Source organism: Clarias gariepinus, chromosome 4, assembly GCF_024256425.1.
Source record: "Clarias gariepinus isolate MV-2021 ecotype Netherlands chromosome 4, CGAR_prim_01v2, whole genome shotgun sequence".
NCBI lineage: Eukaryota > Metazoa > Chordata > Actinopteri > Siluriformes > Clariidae > Clarias > Clarias gariepinus.
In genome coordinates this window covers 32,317,824-32,338,760 of record NC_071103.1, presented here as the reverse complement: position 1 = coordinate 32,338,760, position 20,937 = coordinate 32,317,824, and the positions used below count along the sequence as shown (strand labels likewise).

General features: G+C 38.8%; 1 protein-coding gene across 5 annotated transcripts in view; it reads right to left on the bottom strand.

Annotated features, from left to right (window-relative positions):
- LOC128520391 (E3 ubiquitin-protein ligase HECW1) overlaps positions 1–20,937 on the bottom strand; it is a 97,001-nt gene that overhangs the window by 52,710 nt on the left and 23,354 nt on the right. For all 5 annotated transcript variants that reach the window (XM_053494611.1, XM_053494614.1, XM_053494610.1 and 2 more), the window contains 2 exons: positions 9,695–9,770; positions 6,869–7,038 (listed from right to left, as the gene is read on the bottom strand). In XM_053494611.1, coding sequence (XP_053350586.1) covers positions 6,869–7,038; positions 9,695–9,770 — 246 coding nt within the window. The remainder of the gene's footprint in view (positions 1–6,868; positions 7,039–9,694; positions 9,771–20,937) is intronic.

Here is a 20,937-nt window from a genome sequence, read left to right as displayed (position 1 = left end):
GGCGTACTCGGCTTTTTGAAGTCCCTGGGGCTTCATTGCCCCGTTTGCTTGGCGCTTTTCCGCATTGTAGCGCACGCGTCGCACACACCACTTAGTAAAGTCCAGTATCCCAACCAGCCCCGAGCTACACTGGAGAAGCCCAGGATCATTAACGTAGATGGCTCACCAGCCGTGCCTAATTTCGTGTGAGGGTGAGGCCGCCTACTGTAGTTAGTGAGCAAGAAGCGATATTAGATTTGGCCGCACGCCCATCACAGGCGCACATGCAAATCTGATCTGACCAAAAAAATCTTAATTGAACAATGTGGCTTATAACACAAGTGTAGCCTTGGTGGCCCTTTTATGGTATATGCTATACAGTATAAAAACAGCAGGAATGCTAATTGCATAAATTGGTATTGTCTCAATGACTCAAGCTCTGCATCTACATGATGAAGTTTTAAGTATGTAAATTAGGCTTTTTGAAAATGCATGGTGGTTAAAAGCATGCAGCAGAGAATCAAACATCAATGCCTTTTCAATGTATTATTCAGAACAGTTGAAAGGGTGATGAAACAGTGAAGCAATAAGGCTTGGTGTGGGAAATGCTAAATATGCCCTTTCTTCATTGAACACCAACCCTCTCCTAATTATCCCTACCTCGTTTTATTTGACAAAATCATTAAAGAATATCCACTAACCTACATGATGTTGGCTCTGAACAGGCAGCACTGCAGAATCAAGGTAAAAAATTGTATTCAACCTGGAGGGCATTATGTTTTTATATCTTGGTGAGGTCTACATGTCCCCACAGTTAAAAATTGAAAACCTAAGTAGCCTTTGGATACTCAGGTTTGGGTTAGAAATGGATTTAGATGGCATTAATTAAACAAAAACGAATGGAAGGTCCTCTCAAGCATATTAGGAACAACATTGTAATGGAACATTTAAGGCGCCTTTGTTCTTCCTGCTTTTGATCACTGGACTGTCCGGCAGGAAAGAAAAGCAGAGGATGCAGCAATATGCAGAACCGCAAGCTCGGTCCGATCAATCGCTGGTGAGGGAGAGGAAACACGATTTACAGTCTCACCATAGAGGAGATCCGTTTTACTGCGTCACAGTCACGCTTTGCTGCAACTTTTACATTCTAGCATAAAGCTTCCCCTCCCCTGCACTTTCCCCACCCACAGGGTCTGAGAGATAAACACATGGAGACAGGAAAGGTAGCAGGAACAAAAGAGAATTAAAACTACGTACTGTGAGTACTGAAGGTGCTTTCATATTTAAAAAAAGGAGTTGTTTCTTTTTATGAAGAATTTGGGCTGAGGCATCCTTTGTTACCCCGAACAGGAAGGTCTAGTGGTGGCTTAGTGGTTGAATGTAGGTTAGTGACCAGAAGGTCAGGGTTTCAATCCCAGCACCATTAAGCTGCCACAGTTGAGTCCTTGAACAAGTCTTTTTAACCTGGTCTACTCCAGGGGCTCTATCATGGCTGATCCTGAACTCTGACCATAACTTCCTCTCAAGCTGAGATATAAAAAGAAAAGATTTTTATTGTGCTGTATACATGGAAAAATAAAAACATCTTCTTCCCCTCTGTTTGATCTCCAGGTTTCTTTTTTATGTCACAGGTTTGTACAGAGATAAAACCCATATCCAGATTTCTGTAACTTCTCTGACTGGTGTTGAAAATGCTACAGCTTTCCAAGACTAAAAAAGCATTGATATAAGGTCTTGTCTTTTGGACCCAAGCCTTCTTTGTAGTACAAGTGCAACATCATCATCAGTCATCATCGTTGTCATCGTCTATAGAGCTTTATCCTATAAACAGGGACACGGGAGCATGGGGCCTATCCCAGGAGACTTAGGGAACACCGTGGGGTACACGCCGAACATGGTGCCAATCGATCGCAGGGCACAACTCCACATACAAACACTCACAAGCTCATTTGGTAACACCAATTAGCCTAACCTGCATATCTGTGAGCTGGGGGAGTAAACCGGAGTTCCCAGAGGAAACCCACCAAGCACGAGAAGAACATACAAACTTAATGCAGAGGCCTGAGGCAGGAATCAAACTCGGACCCTGAAGGTGCAAGGTACAGCGCTAACCACTACACCCCCACCGCACATGCAGTTGTGTCAGGTAAATATACAGAGTGAAACACCCAGCAGATTTTCCATCTGAGGGGATTTTTTTTCCCAGTCTGCTTCGCTGACACATCTGTTTCATGTCATCAGCATTATTGCAGTCTTGGCTTAGTGAACATGGATTATTTACTCTATTATCATTTATCATTGTCTATTTCCCACCCATTCTATGTTTGTTCAGAGCCCAAAAATATGAATCAGTTCGGGTTAATTAGTTGCTTTTTTATTAACAAGCTGCTCTGTGCTCAATCCCCAAGTCTCTTGCACTGAGCATAATTGCAAAAAAAAATAAAATAAATAAAAATAATGCTGCTGGATGCACCAAGTGTATTACATTAGCAGATGTTAGCAGATATTCCACCTACTGTACTCTATTCTCTACTCAATAACTCAATAATGGGGTTAAAAATTTAACCAGGTAATAAACAAACAAGACTGTTAAACTCACCTTAAGATGTCTTTTACACTTATTAAACCCACCATGGTTTGCGAACAGAACCGTCACCATTGTCACTGCTTAGTTTTACAGGCGGAGTACATTTTACTGGATTTTTGAGTAAAATATGTTAGTAGTTTTGCTTTTTAGACAACTCAGCCACAATCCTGCATGAGACTCAACTGTACTGATACAGAGAGACAGAGAGGTTAAATTTACCGCCCCACCCACTAAGGACCGTTCACATAGCATAAGACAAATCAGTATTCTCTTTCTTTCTCTCTTGCACGCTGGCTCACTCTCAAAACATCGATTTCCAGGATCTTCTAGATGATTTGCCTCAGGGAGCTGCTACCAGTGTGCATGATGTCTGTATTAGCAATATGAGAACAAACTGTGTATTTTTTGCTTATGTTCCTCACCCTGCATTTTACAGATGCTCACATTCAAATTATTTAGTTGAAAGCTAAACCGTTTAGTTCACCATTCACCGAAAAATTCACTAAACGCATTTAATGTACAGTGCAACACTAATTCCAAAAGTGCTCTATTGAACTAAGATCTGGTGACTGTGAAGGCCATGTGAGTACAGTGAACTCATTGCCAAATTCAAGAACCTATTTTGAGATGATTTTAGCTTTCTAAAATGCCATGTTACCTGCATTAAAGAGATTGAGATACATTGAAGCGTTGTTACAATGTTGGATAGATCCAAGCTTTCATGTTGTTTACGCAAAATCCTGAATGTCGCAGCAGAAACTGAGATCAAGAAATCAGACCAAGATATCTCCAATCTTCTCTTGTCCAATTTTGGTGCATGTCCATGCGAATTGTGGCCTAAGTTTCCTTTTTAACTGACAGGAGTGTCACCCCGTGAGATCTTCTGCTGCAGCCCATCTACTGTACACCAATGTTTAACATGTTGTGCATTCAGAGATACTCTTCGGCATATTTGTAATTTAAATGATTCTGGCTCCTCCGAGCTCTGCCATCAACAAGGCATTTTTGTCCAGAATATTGCCTCTCACTAAACGTTTCTTCTGGATATTTTCTCACCCTTTAATGTAAATCCTAGAGATGGTTGTGAATGAAAATCCCACTAGATGAGCAGTTTTGGAAATACTCAGACCATCCCTTTGGGACCAACAACCATGCCACGTTTAAAGTACTTTAAATGATCTTTTTTCCCCATTCTAATGCTCGGTTAGATCGTCATGACCATGTCTACATGCCTAAATGCATTAAATTGCTGCCATGTGATTGACTGATTGGATATTTGTGGTAACGAGCAGTTGAACAGGTATCTATTAAAGTTTCCAGTGAGTCTATATTGCAGGTTTAATTTTTTTTCATACGACTTACCCTTGTAAAAGTAGATATAATGAAGGTATACTATACAATAAAAGTATTACACAACAAGACAGACGGCAGAACTGTACATTTAGTGTTTTCTCATTTTTGAGCAATTCAGCACTGGCCCAGTTGCTTATTATTGACTTTGAAATTACAAACCATGAATTCGATTGCCTATCCGTTCTGTAATGATTTTCCCCATGACATTCCCATACCATCATCATGACCTCATGGTATAATTCACTGCTCAACTCTAACAGTTTCATAGCTAAGCTATTGATGGGTATTATATGTAAGGGCTAAAATCGAATATCACTTCAATTTGGGCTTTAGCTCTGGACAGTGTGAAACAATACACAGAATCAGCCTTAACCAGAAAAGTACTGTGAGTAAATCCCCAGTGGCCGTGCACATCAGGTTAGGCTCAAGTCACCAGGGTTCCTAAGGCTCATAATGGTTCCATTATCTCTGAGAAAAGCATCAGGCTCGAGATCACATGCCACGCTGGGGGGGATTTGTGCATGATCGACCATGCACTGAGTCTGAGATGAAGCCATATTTCACACTCATGGTGTTCTTACTGCCTAACTCTGTAAGTTGTGTATTTCATGGATGCTTAAAACTTTCTAGCTGCCGGACAAAAATATTTTCTTTCTTTAATCTTTAATAGATTCTAGATTATAAATAGGTTTCACAACAGGAAAGTATGTAAGAGAAGAATTGCATTGCAGTATTTGCACAGGAATATGGCACATCCACGTATCCATGTACTGTAGAAGATCTGGCCATTTTATGAGCAAAGAGAAGCAAGGACTAAATCGTGACTATCCAGTTTCAGCAAATGAATATTTTCATTGTATGTGATGTAGCTGATCGCATCCAGGAACCCAGAAAAAACTCACTCACTTATGGACACATGTACTGGTCTCGACCTCAGTGCCCCAATTATTGTATAGTAGTTTCCTAATATCCTACTTGTTCTCGTAGTCGTTCTTGTTTTTGCTTAAGATTAGGGCTCATATTTACTAGGCATCTCAGAATCACTTGTAGGAATCAGGATCGAAGTTTATTTAGGACTGAAAATCTTCCTACTTCAGAGTAACCTACTGTACTCTTTTTTCAGCGAGGAGTACGACTGCGATGTGGAAAGCGAGCAACGGTTATTTTTTTTACGACAGCGAGAACGTTTAAACCGGAGAAAGGAAAGAGCGTTTAGCTTACGGAGGAGGAAGTAAAATGTAGAGCATTAGTTACAGCTAAATTCTGCCCTACTCTTACCTCTGAGGATACAAAGTGGGTGGAAGCAAATTGATGAAGCATGAATGCCGCCTGTCAGTTTGCCGCAAAAACCCCTAAAGAATGTGAAACACGGGGGTACGCTGTGTTAATGAATTGATGAACTGCTGCTTATAGCAGAAAATCTAAAAAAAAACAAAAAAAAACAGTAGTTTATTTATATAAATAGAATTATTTTAATGTGTGAGCCATGAATCATACCCACGACTCCATGAATGTAGACAGTTTTTTCATTGATTTCTTCTCGCCTAATGGGAAAATGTATGAATCTGCACATGATCTGCGCTGCTGTAACAGCAGAATTTAATTTATTATTTCCAACACTGTTGGGTGTCTCACTATTTTAAAGATGCATCTTCACTGTTACTAAAAACCGCACAGTATCAGGCACCTGTAGAATGGACAGCTTATGACATGTTCATTAATGGACCGCATGCAATGTTAAAAAAAAAACAACAACAAGTATTTCATTTTTGTCCCAATGTTTTTTTTATGAGCTCTATGTCACTCAGTGTTACTAAAACTTCTCTTCTCCACGCGCGGCTCTGACTGATCGCCATTTCCTTGCTACTCTTAACTGGTTAGGACACCTCCAGAGCTCTCCAACATTTAGGTGAAGATAGCAGTGATTTTCTATTATAAGAATTTTGATAAATAGCTCTTACTTCTACTCGTAAAAGTGGGACCAAATTGGCGTCATACTAAGAATTTCTTTCCACTTAGGAGCGATTTCCTACTCTGAGACGCTTAGTAAATACGTGTCCGGGTTAAGAATGCAGTCAACTTTGCCTGTCGTTTTTTACGTTCAGGATAACATATTTGTGTGTTCTAATGGATCATACCTACATTCTTACGGCTGGGAAACACCTGGAATTGATACTGATAGATCAGTACATACCATGTTAACCTCATAAATCAGTTTTCTCAAAATTGCCCTGATGACAGGTAAATGACAGGAGGCTTACTTTAGTTATAAAATGCTGTGACTCTATTATGTTAGACTCCCCTCAGGCTGCTTTTTACACTTGGGTAGTCCCATTTTACATGCCGTCCTATGGGAACAGATTGCAAGGTGAGTGAAATGTTTGTAGACTGCTTTTAAACCGCGCTTCTGTTTAACGTTACAGTAAGAGAGTTTTATGGTTAATGTGTCTGTGAGTCTCTGAGTGTGTGAGCAGCCATAACAATAATGTCTACTAATTTTATGTTTTAAATGTCATAATTGAAAAATTGTTCAGGTCAAAAGCTGGAGCTCTTATAAACAGTATATATATAAAAGATCAGAGCACTTCCATTCTTTGCTTCCTGTGTTAGAATACACTGAGACATAAATCAGACTGACAAAATAGTTGAACTGTTGAAAGCAGCACTTTTGTTTGAAAAGCTGAAAGCAAAGCACAATCAAAGACAACAAACCAGAAATGAAACAGTCTGATGTCAGGACTCAGTGCACTACAAAACAAACGTACCGACATAAAAGGCACATCAAACACTGATGGAAATCCAAGTATCTTGACAAATTGTTCAGCCTGTACATTGTTGTGCCATTATATACCCCAGACTGCTGTTACAGCTTCCAGTAATGTGTGTGTACACAGTATATTGCGTGATGCACGTGGTTATAATGGAGTAAAAAATGAGATGAGGGCTAACCTCTCTCTTCCAGACAGGGTTAATGGTGTTACAGATGATACCAGATCTCTTCTCTTGACCATGATGGGGGAGAGCAGGGAAGATGCTGTGCTTTCCAGGGTGGATTGCAATCTTCAAATATGGATCAGGATTGAAGAACATCCCCTTCTTCAAACCCACTGCCTGGATGTCTGACATTAACCAGAGAGCAGAAGATGGTAAGGCTATGTGTGTCTGATGCTTTTCTCTTCATAAAATATAACCCCTGGATATAGATAGATCAAGGCAGCGCAAATGAAAAAGGTAAATAATCCCATAGTTCCTACAGTATATTATACTTCCCGGCCACAAAAAGTCCCCATTTCCGAAGAGTCAAATTGTTGGCCTTCATCAAGCAAAGAAAACAACTAAGGAAATTTGATATTTAAGCAAATTAGATTAGGAGCTCTTAGACACTTTATTAAACCCTGGGACAGTCAAACAAAAAAACATAAGTCGAAATCACTTTACTGTGATCATGCTCCCTGATACTGTAGCATACATCACTAAAAACTACAGCTATGTTTAATAGTAAACGTAACAGCATTTCTAAACACACAATGTCATGGAAACTCAGATGATTGGGACTGAACAACTGTGACTATAAGAAAACCACTTATGAGTCGACTAATCAGGAAAAAAGGCTTCAATTTGCTATGGAGCATAAAGATTGGACTTTAGATCAATAGAAAAAGGTCATGAGGTCTGATGAGTTCAGACTGACCCAATTCCAGAGCATCAGAGTAAGAAGGGAAGCACATGAAGCGATCATGCGTGGTGACCACTACAAGACTCTGCAGGCAGTGTTATGATCTGCGGTTGCTTTAGTTGGTCAGGTCTAAGCTCAGCAACAAAATGTGGCAATAACTTAAAGTCAGCTGATGAAATGAATGTACTGACTGACCAGGGTATCACATCAGTGGAGTTTTTTCTTTGTAGTTGTTTCCCTGATGGCACAGGCATATTCCAGGATTCAAACTGTGAAAGAGCTCTCTCTGCTCTCCACCACACTGTGCTCTGTAATCAAAGCTAAAGTGTACTGCATATTACTGTATAAACAAAAAATCTTAATTGTCACAACTCTTTTATTCTTTGGGTTCTTTGCTTTAAATTAAGGCTGGATTGGTTTTCCTAAACCACCACACACATACCAGTCTTCCTTACAGTACCTCTGTTCCTATGGACCCTAATACAGTGAAACCTTGGATTACGAGTAACATGGTTTACGAGTGTTCTGCAAGACGAGCAAAGATTTGGAGGAGGGGGTGGGAGGGGTTCTGTAAAGGCCAGTGTGTGTGTGCTAGTGTTTTGGAATACGAGCCCGCTTCTGGAATGAGTTATGCTCATAATCTGAGGTTCCACTGTATTCCACTAATAATCGAAATAATACCCCAATCAGAAAAAAACACCCCAACTAAAAGACATGCCCAATTGGATGGAATTATCAACCGGAAGAGGAATTAAAAGATTTGTCCAGACTATTCTATATGTTTGCACCCACATAGGGTTACAATTATGTAACATGATGAGTTTTCAAATAGGCGTAGGAAGGACAATAAGAAGTTTAGTGTTCCTAAGGAGCTGTAAAGATCCTGCATTACTCTTCTCCTATTAAAAAATTGTAGGAGCAATACTGTATGCATTTCTAAGATTGTTGCTTCATTAGAAAGAATAGCAGAACACAAATACTGTTCCCATGACACGATGCGAGTTCTTCTTGGTTGTCATCTATTAATTTTATTTTATTTAATTTAGGGGAAAAACCAACAACTTTTGTTATATTTTGTTGGCAGATTAAATGCCTTAGTTATGTTCTGATTAAATGCTGTAAACATCTTATGGGATCAGTTTAGTTGGAATGCCTAATCGAGAAATGTCTAGTAGAATTGTGGGAATGTTATTTGTACTGTAGCTAGTAAAAATATCACTTGCGGCTGTTTAAGTTACTTTTGTTCTACTGTGATAGCGTTTTGCGAGATCACTTAAGCTTTGTGTCAAGAGGGCCACTTGTGTCCTTCTTTGCTAATGTTCATTGCAAATTGATCCACTCTCAATTTGCCAGGAAACATCTATGCCCTCTCTAATCTGCTAATGCATATAGCAAAGGATTGTATAGAGAAATACAGTACTTGTCAAAAGTTTGGACACCTTCTAATTCCATGGTCTTTCTTGGTTTTCATTTGTAAAACAATGCTGAACGCAACCAGAATATACAATAATCCCCAGTGAACAGCTGATATTGAAATGCTACTTACACTCTGTAAAACATTCATGAATGCTCTATTCTGAGGTGCTGTTTGTTAATTGGTGATTTTTGAGGCTGGTAACTCTAAATAAATGTCCTATCTGAAGCAGAATTAAGTTTTGGTCTTGTTTTCCTGGGATGGGATTCATGAGAGCCAGTTTCATCATGGTGCTTGATGGGTTTCGCAAATGCACTCAACAATACTTTTCTTGCAAGAACTGTTACAGGAAGGCTGACCTTTATGTCTTAAAATAACAACTGACTTATTAACAAATAATTCCATATGTGTTATTTTACAGTTTTTTACATCTCCAATATTGTTCGTGAATGTAGGAAATAAATCAATAAAACAAAAACACTGAATTAAAAGGTTTGTCCAAACTTTTGACTGGTACTGTGACTGTGGTCTGTTATTTCCTACAATCAGAAGTCCTGGTTTGAGTGGGTATTCCTTGTACATGATTATTACTTTAAATATAATTTATTTTTTTAATTTAGGATTAACAAAAATAATTTTCTTAATTGTTAAATAAAAGGAAAAAAAGGTCTTTAAATTAACCTACCTGACAGGGAAAAGCTGATGAGCCTCCTGTTGCCCAGACTCTGAGTGACATCCTGAGTCATTACAGGCTTCAAGACCTGCATGAAGAAAGACAGACAAAAAGAGAGACAAAAAGAGCTTTAATTTACAGTCTTGGTTTACTTGCACTAAGGCACAGGTATTAAATATAAACTAAAAAGACGTACTTGTATTAAGGTAGTTGGAGAAATAAAATCTGTATACAATAGCTGTGTGAGTCTGTTCTTTTGTGGGGGTGTGCGAGAGATGAGTACTGAGGCAGGTTATTTTGACGAGGCTTGGCACTTTCTCACCATCCACTATCTTTATTTCCTCTCCATTATTCGTCATGTGTGCTACAGTGCTAATACGCTATTCTGGCAGGTTGGATGGAGATGGGTACCTTACATTATTCATTACTCCTTTACTGGTCTGGCTTTCAGAAAGAACAGGGACAAGAGAGTCTCCAAAAGTAGTGTGGACATGAGGGAGACACTGAGCTTTTACTTTCATGAACAAATTTGATGTATAAAAATCTGACCAGGTCTACAGATGTAGGCGGGAATTAGTTTTAATGCATTTTAGTAACAACCCAATATTAATATCGTACCAACGTCTACAACATTGCCAAATTAATGTTACTGCAATGATTTGATAACCATAAATTTCTGCTGGGAAGCTTTTTCATAAAAGGTCAACATCTACACAAGAAATGTCCGGTAATGAAAATCCACCTCTTGAGTTGGTACAGTTTACATATAATTTGACTTCAATAGAAAACTCAACTAATTGGATGAATTCCTGAAAATGTACAGCATAGAAGCTGGGTGAAAAGTAACTAGGCCTTAGAAAATTGGTAATTAATTCATGTTTCTATTACAAATGTTTTTAAACAAATTGTACATGCACATGTACTGCCTCCAAGTCATCCAGTGTGCAAGGCTTTGTCTTGTACACCTTCTCCTTTGCGCAGCCCATCAGGAAAAAATCTAATAGAATGAGATGTGGACATCTTGTAGGCCATTAAAGAGGTCAGCAACGTCCCAGCCAACGTTCTAGAGGACTTGGAGACACGTATTCAGGAGGTTCTCCATGAATCCCAAATGACCTTCTGTAAAAGACTGTACAATTAATTCCTGGCCGTTTGGGGAAACTAGTTGATGCCGCCAATCCCTACATTGAAATTTAAGATTATGCTTTCATTTTTCTATGTAATAAAGTACATTTATTTTAATAAATTTGTATAAGAAATATGGACTTTTGACCAAATTTTTAATCCTAGTTACTTTCCACCCAACCTGTACATTGACAAACTTATGTACTTCAATTATGCACATACATTTATTGAATTTTGTAAAATTCTAGCATTTCCTATTTTCAAATTATTGTAATAATCAGCTTCATTCCCACATTTTAGAGATTTTCTATTTGCATTGACACCACCATGTATTTTGTTCTTAGGCATACAAAGAATCTTTGAAGACTCAGTCATCTCTGAGGAGGAAAATTAGAGCAAACATGCTAAAAGAAGACCAGATGTTTGGCCCACTGTCACTAAAATGAGATGCAAATTCTGTTCCACTGACCATTAAACAAAAAAACTTGCCCCATGACAGAGATGCACAGCAACACCAGACTCTTCACAGATTACTCAACTAAACAACCAGATTACGCTAATCTGCTGGAGCCTAAAATCCCAGCATTAGTATCAGCATGATAAGAGATAAGGTCTGTCCATGGGATTTCTGCTACTGAAACTCAATTAAGCTCACATGGCGGATTAAGGACACGTGGTGGACAAGATTAGTTGAGTGATGCAGTGTAAATCAAAACTGTGTATTTATTGTCACATGAGGAGCACATAAAGGATATGGGATAAAGCGCATTAGCTATTAAAGAAAAAGTCTATCCTGAATAACTGAGTAATTGTAAAGTGAGACTTGGTTTATTTTCACTTTGGTTAAGCACTGCTAATGGTGACACCAGTTGGATTTTGCTCTTGTTTTACCTCTACCTAAAGAGAGTGATGCAGCAGCACTTTAGTCTTTTAGTCTTTCCAGCTCTCACCTCTTCATCTGTACAATGCTCAAACAGATCAGTTTCCACCACCACAATCACCATAGTGTTTCTTATCTTATAAAGCCAGAGTATTTCAAAATAACAGCAAAATCTGATTTTTTTTTTTTTCTCCCATAGAACTCTTGCATCTAACACCATGACATCTGTCCGTCATGGTCCCGTCCATTTCTGGACAGCAAAAAAAAAAGGTATGTTAGTTACAGTACCAGATCCTGAAACCAACATACAGTACTGTACAAAACCAGTCACTAAAGCACTTTCAGCTAGAAAAGCCATCTTATAATGTTATTAATGTCTTCTTTAACAACACATTGTCTCCTTAGTAATTGCTTTTACAGTGCTTTAAAAAAGTATTTGCCCTGATTTTTTTTTTTTACCTTTCTTTCACAGCCATGTGAACGACAGTTATCAAAATGCTTGATTGCAGTTGTTGCTGCCAAGCTGTGGCACAACCAGTTATGATTACTTTTTCACATAGGGCCAGGTAGGTTTGCACAGATTTTTATCTTAAAAATCATTATTTAAAAAAACACATTTTGTATTTACTCAGGTTATCTTTGAGTAACATAAAACATTTGTTTGATGATCTCAGTCATATACAGTAAGTCTGACAGAAAAACAAGAAAAACTCAGGAAGAGGCCAAATACTTTTCCACAGCACTGTAAGTCATTCTGAAATGCCTCTAAACTGTCCGGACTGTATTTTACAACTAACGTGGACTACAGAGCTGACTAATTTATAACACAGTGCAGAATCCCAAATCATTCTACAACCCCTGAACAACGGCACTACTTGCAGTGTGAAACAAAGGATTGTACTTCCATTTAGGAGTAGCATAAAATTTAAAAGCACCATTTAAAACAATCACCCTGCATCCAGCATGCAATTTAAAGCATAAAACAGAGAGCAGTTAGTTGCCAATTGATTAGAAAGCGTAAAGCAGTGCATATTCCATAGCATCATCTCATTTACCAGAAGCACCAAATGAGCCAACGCTATTGCTAAGTAGCAAGCGGCAACAAATTCAGGAGAAAACACATATTGTATTTGTAAACTGTCTAAAGCATTCGTTTTATGATAACAAATGAAACATTTCCAAGTTAATATTCTTATTACCATCTACATCAGTTTTCTTACAATATTTCTCTTTTGAATAAGTCCACCACATCATACTGCATTTGAAAATAATCTGCAGAACTGAAGCTATCACTTGCTAAGTTACTTGTTTATCTATGAGACAAAGCATTAGATAATTATCAAATAATCTTTTGCTTATTTATTTGGACTCGAAATACATAGTAGCCTAACAGTAGCTGTCTGCTGTTGTGACTGACGTCATGGTAGTCATGTGACTGCAAGGTCTAGTCATGTGCTTTCCCTCTCCCTGTCTCTTCTTTCCCTCTCCCTGTCCTATCCCTTTCTCTCTGTCGAGCTATACATGTCGCTCCTGAGCTGCCAGTGATCCAGACCCCCTCTGCCCTTCTGGAGCGGTCTGACTCGTCCTGGTGTCTTGCTTCTGGCTGGAGATCTTGTCACATGGATGCCCTGTGAGGTCTGCCTGGGATGCGTGTGGTGACTGGGGACGGTTCCACTTTTCCACGAAAAGGATTCTGGCCTCGGCCGATACTGACAGCTGTTCACTGAGGAGTCATGACTGCAGTTGCTCGATAGTTCAGGACTGGTGTTTCCTATAGTCTACAGTACCTGAGCCTTCAATAACGAACTGGAATCCATATTAATTTAAACACATCTTCTGTTATACTGAACTTCCAGCCTCCTAACACAGTATGACTGCAGATCAATCCCTGCTATCTGTTTTCACCCAAATGAGGATGGGTTCCCTGTCGAGTCTGGTTTCTCTCAAGGTTTCTTCCTACTGCCATCCCAGGGAGTTTTTCCTTGCCACTGTCGCCGTCGTCCTTGTCTTGCTCATCAGGGACAGCCTTATCAATTTGATTCATACAAGTTCACACTTCATACAAACTTAAATAATTCTTTTAATTGTGTAAAGCTGCTGTTTAAAACTGTGCTTCAATATATATATATATATATATATATATATATATATATGGGTCATTCTAGAATTGCGGGTACATTTTGCGTCTCCGAGAGAAACCTTTTATTATTTTTTAAAAACAAAGAATTTATTGAAAGAGTTTACCCAAATTATATCAAGCTATCACTAAAAATAATGTTTATATGTGGATTTAGGAACATTTTGTCATAAAAATATTAAATTAAAGACTTCCTCTCTACCTATTTTTGACTGTCTATGCCTCCTTAATCATACATTTAGCTTCAATTATCATGAAATAATTACGTTTAATTTTAATCTTTTTTGTGTGTTTACTCTACTAATTTATGTAAACAGTTGCATAAAATGTCTATTTTCTGTATTATTTGTAATTTTAGTAATTAAAAAATACATTTTGTGTCTGTCTCTTCGTTCTGGTCAACTCTGTTAACTCTGTTATAAAAAGTTACAACAATCTTTAAAGCACTGACAAAAAAAGCATGTGACTTGCTCCAAGTGATGTCACTTCCTCTGGCGGGAAAATCTGGAAGGCACTGAGGTATGTCATTATTCCTCTCTCATTAATTTGTACAAAATGTATAGGATACACCAATAGTAGAATAATTATTTGTCAAATCTGTTATTGTGATGTTTCCGTGAATTTCTCATTCACTTTTTTAAAAACAATAATATGATGAAAATACATAAATTTCTGCTTTAGACATGCCATGTGGTATCTGGTTTGAGGTTAGCATCTTGAGCTAAAGCACAAAATGGTGGAAAATGTCAACTCTGTTATTGTCAACTCTGTTAGTGGTTGACAGATTTTTTTGTTCGTACTTTGATTTTCAGAATAATTTCTAAAAATTTTACAAGTTTAAGATCAGCAAATATTGAAAATATTAAATTTGAAGTGTGTTCTATGAAAATAAAAAAGTTTAACATAAAAAGAAAATACTATTTTTTGTCTTCTTTTTCTATTTAAAATGTACCCCGCAAGTATTCTAGAATGAACCATATATAAATATATATATATATATATATAGATGCTAAGAGCTGCACAATGACAACTTTAACTGCAAAAGCACATTTCAAGCCAAATTCTCACCAGCCATGTCATTATAGCACTCCCCTCACAATGAAGAGATGTTCTGCTCTCACTCACTGTGAAGAAAAGGTACTGAGAAGACACACTTTTTTTAATATTAATGCCTACTGTCAAGTCTAAGACACATTTAGTTGATTCACTGGCAGCACTTTAGCCCAGTCAGGGTAAATTCAGCCTAAATCTAAGCTTAGCTGTGCTCTGGGTAATTGTTTAAAGTAGTTATCCACATCATGGATGATGAACAAGGAGCTCCTGTTGCAATGAGCTTCCCTGTGCCTGTGTGTAGATTTCTAATGCAGGTGAAGGGGAAAAGGGACAGAAAAACAAAAGAAGCAGGCTTTGCAGTATGATGGATAAATCGTAATGCAGCAGTGAGTCAGCACATTTTATTAGCAGACAGCATCATACATAAATAAAAAGGGAGGAAAAATCTATTTATCAACCAGAACATGGATTTACAGGATGACCCGAGGTACACAATCTTCAATTTATCTCTAAACTGTTTGGAAAGAAAGCCACTTTGAAAGTACATACTGCAGGAATACAAACACAACCACATTCATCTGCTCACCTCATACATATTCTATCGCTATAAAAGATTAGACGCAAGCGCACTCACACTCTGGAAATACAGTTAGTCTCAATACAGTGGAAATGCACATCCTGGTTAAAAGCAGAAACAACAGTTTTAGTAACCATTCTGTATTCATTTATGTTCGTTTCAGTGCTCAGAAACTGTACTTTTGGAGAAGAAACTGCAAATGTCATCATGACGATCATCAGCACGCTTAAAAAAACGAAACAACTAGGAGCAGCACTGAATCACTGAATCACCTTCAGAAAAGGGAGGTTACTCTGCTCTGTCCTGTCAGCAGCATCATCAGAGCCTCAGTCATCCGATCCTAAAGGACAAAAAGAACAATACTGCCTGGTTGTGCTTACGCTGAGATAAGGCATGAGCTGCGTGTGCCAGAGAAAGACAGCCAAAAAAGCACCTTTCTCAGAAACACTTATTTCCTATTTGCAGAAAGGCTAGAGTGATGACACTGAAAAAAGGTTGTTGTTTTTTTTTCCCTTGACAGTACTCCGGAAAAATGCACTAAGCCGAGGTACGTGTGAGGAGTGAATACACATTGAAAATTCTATTTTTAGAGTAAGACTGTAAGTGCCTTCCATCCATCCATAAAAACCGCAATGGAAAGACTGGAAAAGGGCTTGGTGTTTATTTTATAGACCATTACGTATGCATGTATTCGACTGTTTGCATGTAGGCTTCTCATCTGCCATGTGGAAGGCTTAGGTTTACTCTCTCTCTTTCTCTCTCTCTTTCTCTCTCACATGCTCTATACCGCTTATCTTGTACACAGCTGTGGGAGGCCTGGAGCCTATCCCAGGGGATTTAGGACATGGGGCAGGGTACACCCTGGATGGGGTGCCAATTCATCACAAGGCACTTACTCTCACACACTACAGGAAATTTAGGAATGACAATTAGCCTACCCTGCATGTTTTTTGGACTGTGGAAAGCAAATGCACCAAGCAGAACAGCACACAGACCCAGAGCGGGAATCAAACCCTCAGCCCTGGAAGTGTGAGGCCACAGTGCCCTACCACTATGCCACCGTGATGGCTGACGAGGTTTTATGGTAAGTGCCAGAAAACGCCCCAAACCCAGCCACTTCATTCTTAAGCCCGGATAAACGCGGGAGCATCGCATCAGGAATGGCATAAACACCCGTGCCAATTTAAATGTGTGAATCAGATGGGCTGCTCTGGCCACCCGTTAATGAAAGAATAACAATATAAAGATATTAAACAAATGAAGAAACTCTTATCACAACTGCGATCCCATGAGGTACATCTGCAATAGAAAACTATGGTACTAAATTAAAAAATATGTGCAGGCATAACGTTAATTACATACTTCTGGCCTTCTCTTTGAACATGTGAAAAGAAACAGGAATTGCAAACAGGGTTGCGTTACCATATACAAGTCTGAACCTGAAGAAATTTCTAAACTAAAATTAGAAATTGCAAACCAAACAAAGAATGCAAAAAGTAAGTGGTTGAAAAAAAGAAACCTTTTCCTCACTGCTATTAATTTCATTTAGCCTAATTAATCCTTTTAGATGCTTCAATGCAAAGTCAGTTACAAGTTTGCCAAAAATAAAAGAAGTGTCCACTAACTGACACAAAACCAATGCCAACTAAGGATGAGCACACAGTTGGTGCATCGATAAAGTAGACACAGACCCAAAGTGTTTTTTCATCAACTCCCTATTCTCCTCAAAGTTTGTTGAAATCACAAGTCAAAATATGCATAAAAGCTTCTGTCTTACCTGAGCCTTGCCCATCCACTGTGCATGCACATCTTCATACCTCCACCACTCTAAGCCAGAATTATAACAGGAACAGAATAATGTACCTTTACCCAGTCAGGCATCCAGGTGACAGAGCACTCACTCGTCTTCCTCCTCCTCCTGCACTTGCCTTCAGTCTGACTAGGTGACATCAGCCCAAATTCAGCCTGCCCCAGACTCAGCACTGGAGAGAATGTGTAAATATGGTGCATGTGCACAGATGGAGAAGTGTGCAGTCCATTTGCCTGTCACCCAGGCTCTCGCTTTGTCTTTCACACCTGGCCTTTCTGTGCCTGCTTCAGCCAGCAGTTATTTTTAAACGCCACTCCCAGAAAGGGCACAGGGATCAAGTTCGGGGGTGCTCAGCATTTCCTAGGGTGGCGGCAGCACAATAGCAGTGGGCTCCAGTAACTCTATCTCCCGAAACTCTTCAGCTGGATGCTAACCAAAGGATAATGATATTGGAAGGACGATGTCTTGAGTATTTATGCTTCAGGGAGCAAAATAGTGTGTGGATGAGGTACGAACGGTATACGACAGAAACTGCTACGACATGCCAGGTACTAAGTGAGGAGAAAACTGGACATGCAGTGATTGATTGCTGTGACTTTTAAAGCCACTCCACTTTCTAATCTAATTTAGCGACAGAGAAGCATTGTGAGCTGGAAGAGAGAAAAACATAGGGTCAGCAAGACAAATAAAAGGTGACACATTAATCTTACAGACGGAACAATGGAGAGCTGCCCAAGAAGAGGCAGACGAAGAACCTTGTGCGACATTTTTCCCAAAATTCAATCTATCAATTATGAAGTGACAATATAAGCTGACGCAGCGTGCAACAAAAACAGCCATCATGAATTGGGTTTTTACCAAAGCTAGGGTCAGCCACTGATATTCTGCAGATGGAGCATCTGATACAAGGATGGCTGGTTGTGATATTGGATCAGAGACTAAAATCTAATCTCGCTCAGATATTTTCAAAAATCTCTGTAGCCTAAAGAATTTACATCCTCATAACTCGCTTCCACTTACTCGTATCGTCTATACTGATTTATCCTGTGTTCAGGGTCATAAAGGGTCTGGAGCCTATCCCAGGAGACTTACAGTAGGGCATGAGGCGGGGTACACCTTGGATGGGGTGCCTTTCAATCGTAAGGCACATACTACATACAGTACACATGCTTATTTAACACTATAAGCCTAACCTGCATGTCTTTGGACTGTGGGAAAAAACGTACCAAGCAGGGGGAGAACATGCAAACTCCATGCACGCAGACCCAAAGAGGGAATCGAACCCTGGAGATGCAAGTCGGATTAACAGTGCTAACCAGTAAGCCACTGCGCCACCTTATCCTTATAACTTTGAGTGTTAAAAAAAACTCACATCATCATACCTATATATCATATATCATGTGACCTACAAGCATGGTCCAATTAATTCATAAACCAGTGAGTCTTATCATATGTCTAATCACAAAGCAGCAAAAACTGCATGTTGACATCAAAACAGAATGATGTGTTTGGAACCAGACGACTGTTAAAAAGGTTTATACCATCAGGTCTCTATGTGTGTAAGAGTATATCATAGGTTAGTAATGTATTTTATAGAATGCTTGAACTATTGGTATCCTTGTCTTTTCTGCCCTTGGTGTATGTTTGTGTGTGTGTAAGTGAACTCCCTTTGATCTTCTTGTTCTATGAGAATATTCCTTTTTATATATGTGTCACCTCTACAAAACAGTAACAGATAGCACCTGAAAGGAAATACTGTACTCACTGAACTGCACATGACCTCAGTAGCGTATTTGAAGTATTTCGTTCCAAGCTGTTATGCAACTATGGGTTGCAGCCAATAAAAAAATAAAAAAAACAGAAAGCACTTTCTGTTTTTAAAGACTTCACTGTATCTTGTCCAATATTGATAAAATGAAGAGATAATGTCTGATTTTCTTTTTTCTGCACACTCATAAAGTACATGTTTCAGTTCAACAATGTCTTATAAGGCAGTGTAGTTCAGGGAAAAGAACTACCTCTACATTATTGATGTGGATATTGCAAAATATTTTTTAATAACTACAAACCACTCAAACTGGTTACTCCAGGACATAATGTACAGAATATTCTTTTTCAATATTTTGGGTAAAATGTGCTCAGTGGAAAGATTTATCTTTATGGATGTTATTTAAAAAAAAAAAAAAAATATATATATATATATATATATATATATATATACTGGGGAAAAAAGCAAGACCTACCTGTACTGAGCACCCAAGCATAGACAATGCAAGCAAGTAAGTAATAAGTATAAGGGAGACTTGGGAGACTTGATGTGCGCTGTAACCCCTTGGGACTATTGATGCAGGTAAAATGATCAGCTAAGCTTTCCAAAGTATTGTCCGTAAAAATGGAAGATTAAGTTCTAGATAGCCAGCATCCATCTCCATTTATGACATTTGGCAGACACCCTGTTCCAGAGTGAATTACATTTATATTATTTTACATCGGTGGGTTAAGGGCCCAAGAGTGGCAGCTTGGTAGTGCTCAGGTTCGAACCTATCACCTTCTGATCTGTAGGCCAGCATCTTGAGCTACCCTTGACCATGCCTCCTTAGTTCTTTGTCTTCTTTTCTACCTAACCAATGTTTCTGCCTTACCTAAATTTCTCTTTAAAGTAAAGGAAAACACTCTTAGTCATTCTCTATACCGTTATCCTGTTCAAGGTCATCTCAGAAGACTCTGGCACTAGGCAGGGTACACCCTGGACAAGGCGCCAGTCCATCTCAGGGCACACAAGCACAGACAAGAGGGAATTTGGAAATGCCAAGCAACCTACTCTGCATGTCTTTGGACTTTGACAGGAAACAGGAGTACCCAGAAGAAACCAACCAGGCATGGGGAGAACTTGCTAACTCTACACGCACAAACACGAGGCAGGAATCACCCCAAGCACAGATGATTAATAATTAAAGCATAAATAAAAATCTAAGAATTATAAACCAAGTTGGGTACTGATACTAGACTTTGTCAGGACGATCACAGTTAGCAGAAGGGTGTATAAGACTGGAGGAGGTTTGTTAGATAGGTGAGACTGTAAAAAGCTTTGAATGATATAAGTGATGTTTTATAGTCTATCCAATAAGACCCAGGCAGCCAGTGAAGTTGGATAAGCAGTGATAAGATTTGTTCAGTGGAAATGTGCAATAAGCTGTGCTGTGAAGTTCTTGATGAGTTGATGGAGGAGTTGTTTGGAAACACCAGCCAAGATAGTCCATGTGAGATTTCTGCACTGTGTTGTGTTAAAGCAGTGCAAAATCTGTACAAGTTTTGCATCAGTTATAACATTGCCATGCAGTAAAGTAAATTAAACTTTCAAAAACAATCCTAAAGTCCTTAATGCTGACATCAAACTAACATCACTGCAATGTTTTAACAACCTTGCAGGGATTGTTTATGTACAGTAAGTTGGAAAGGCAAATTGTAAAAGTGTTATCCAGAAATATTCCAAGATGAAATGGGTTCAACAATACAAGAAATATTCATACCTCTGAATAGACGTTCTGCTCTTTTCTCCTTAAAATTGAACGTTCGAATAAATATCCATAAACTGCAGTTTCTGACAGAAGTAACAATATCACTTTCACCTGTTTATTTAAGCATTTCTAGTCTTTGCTGAAAGTCTTCGCTG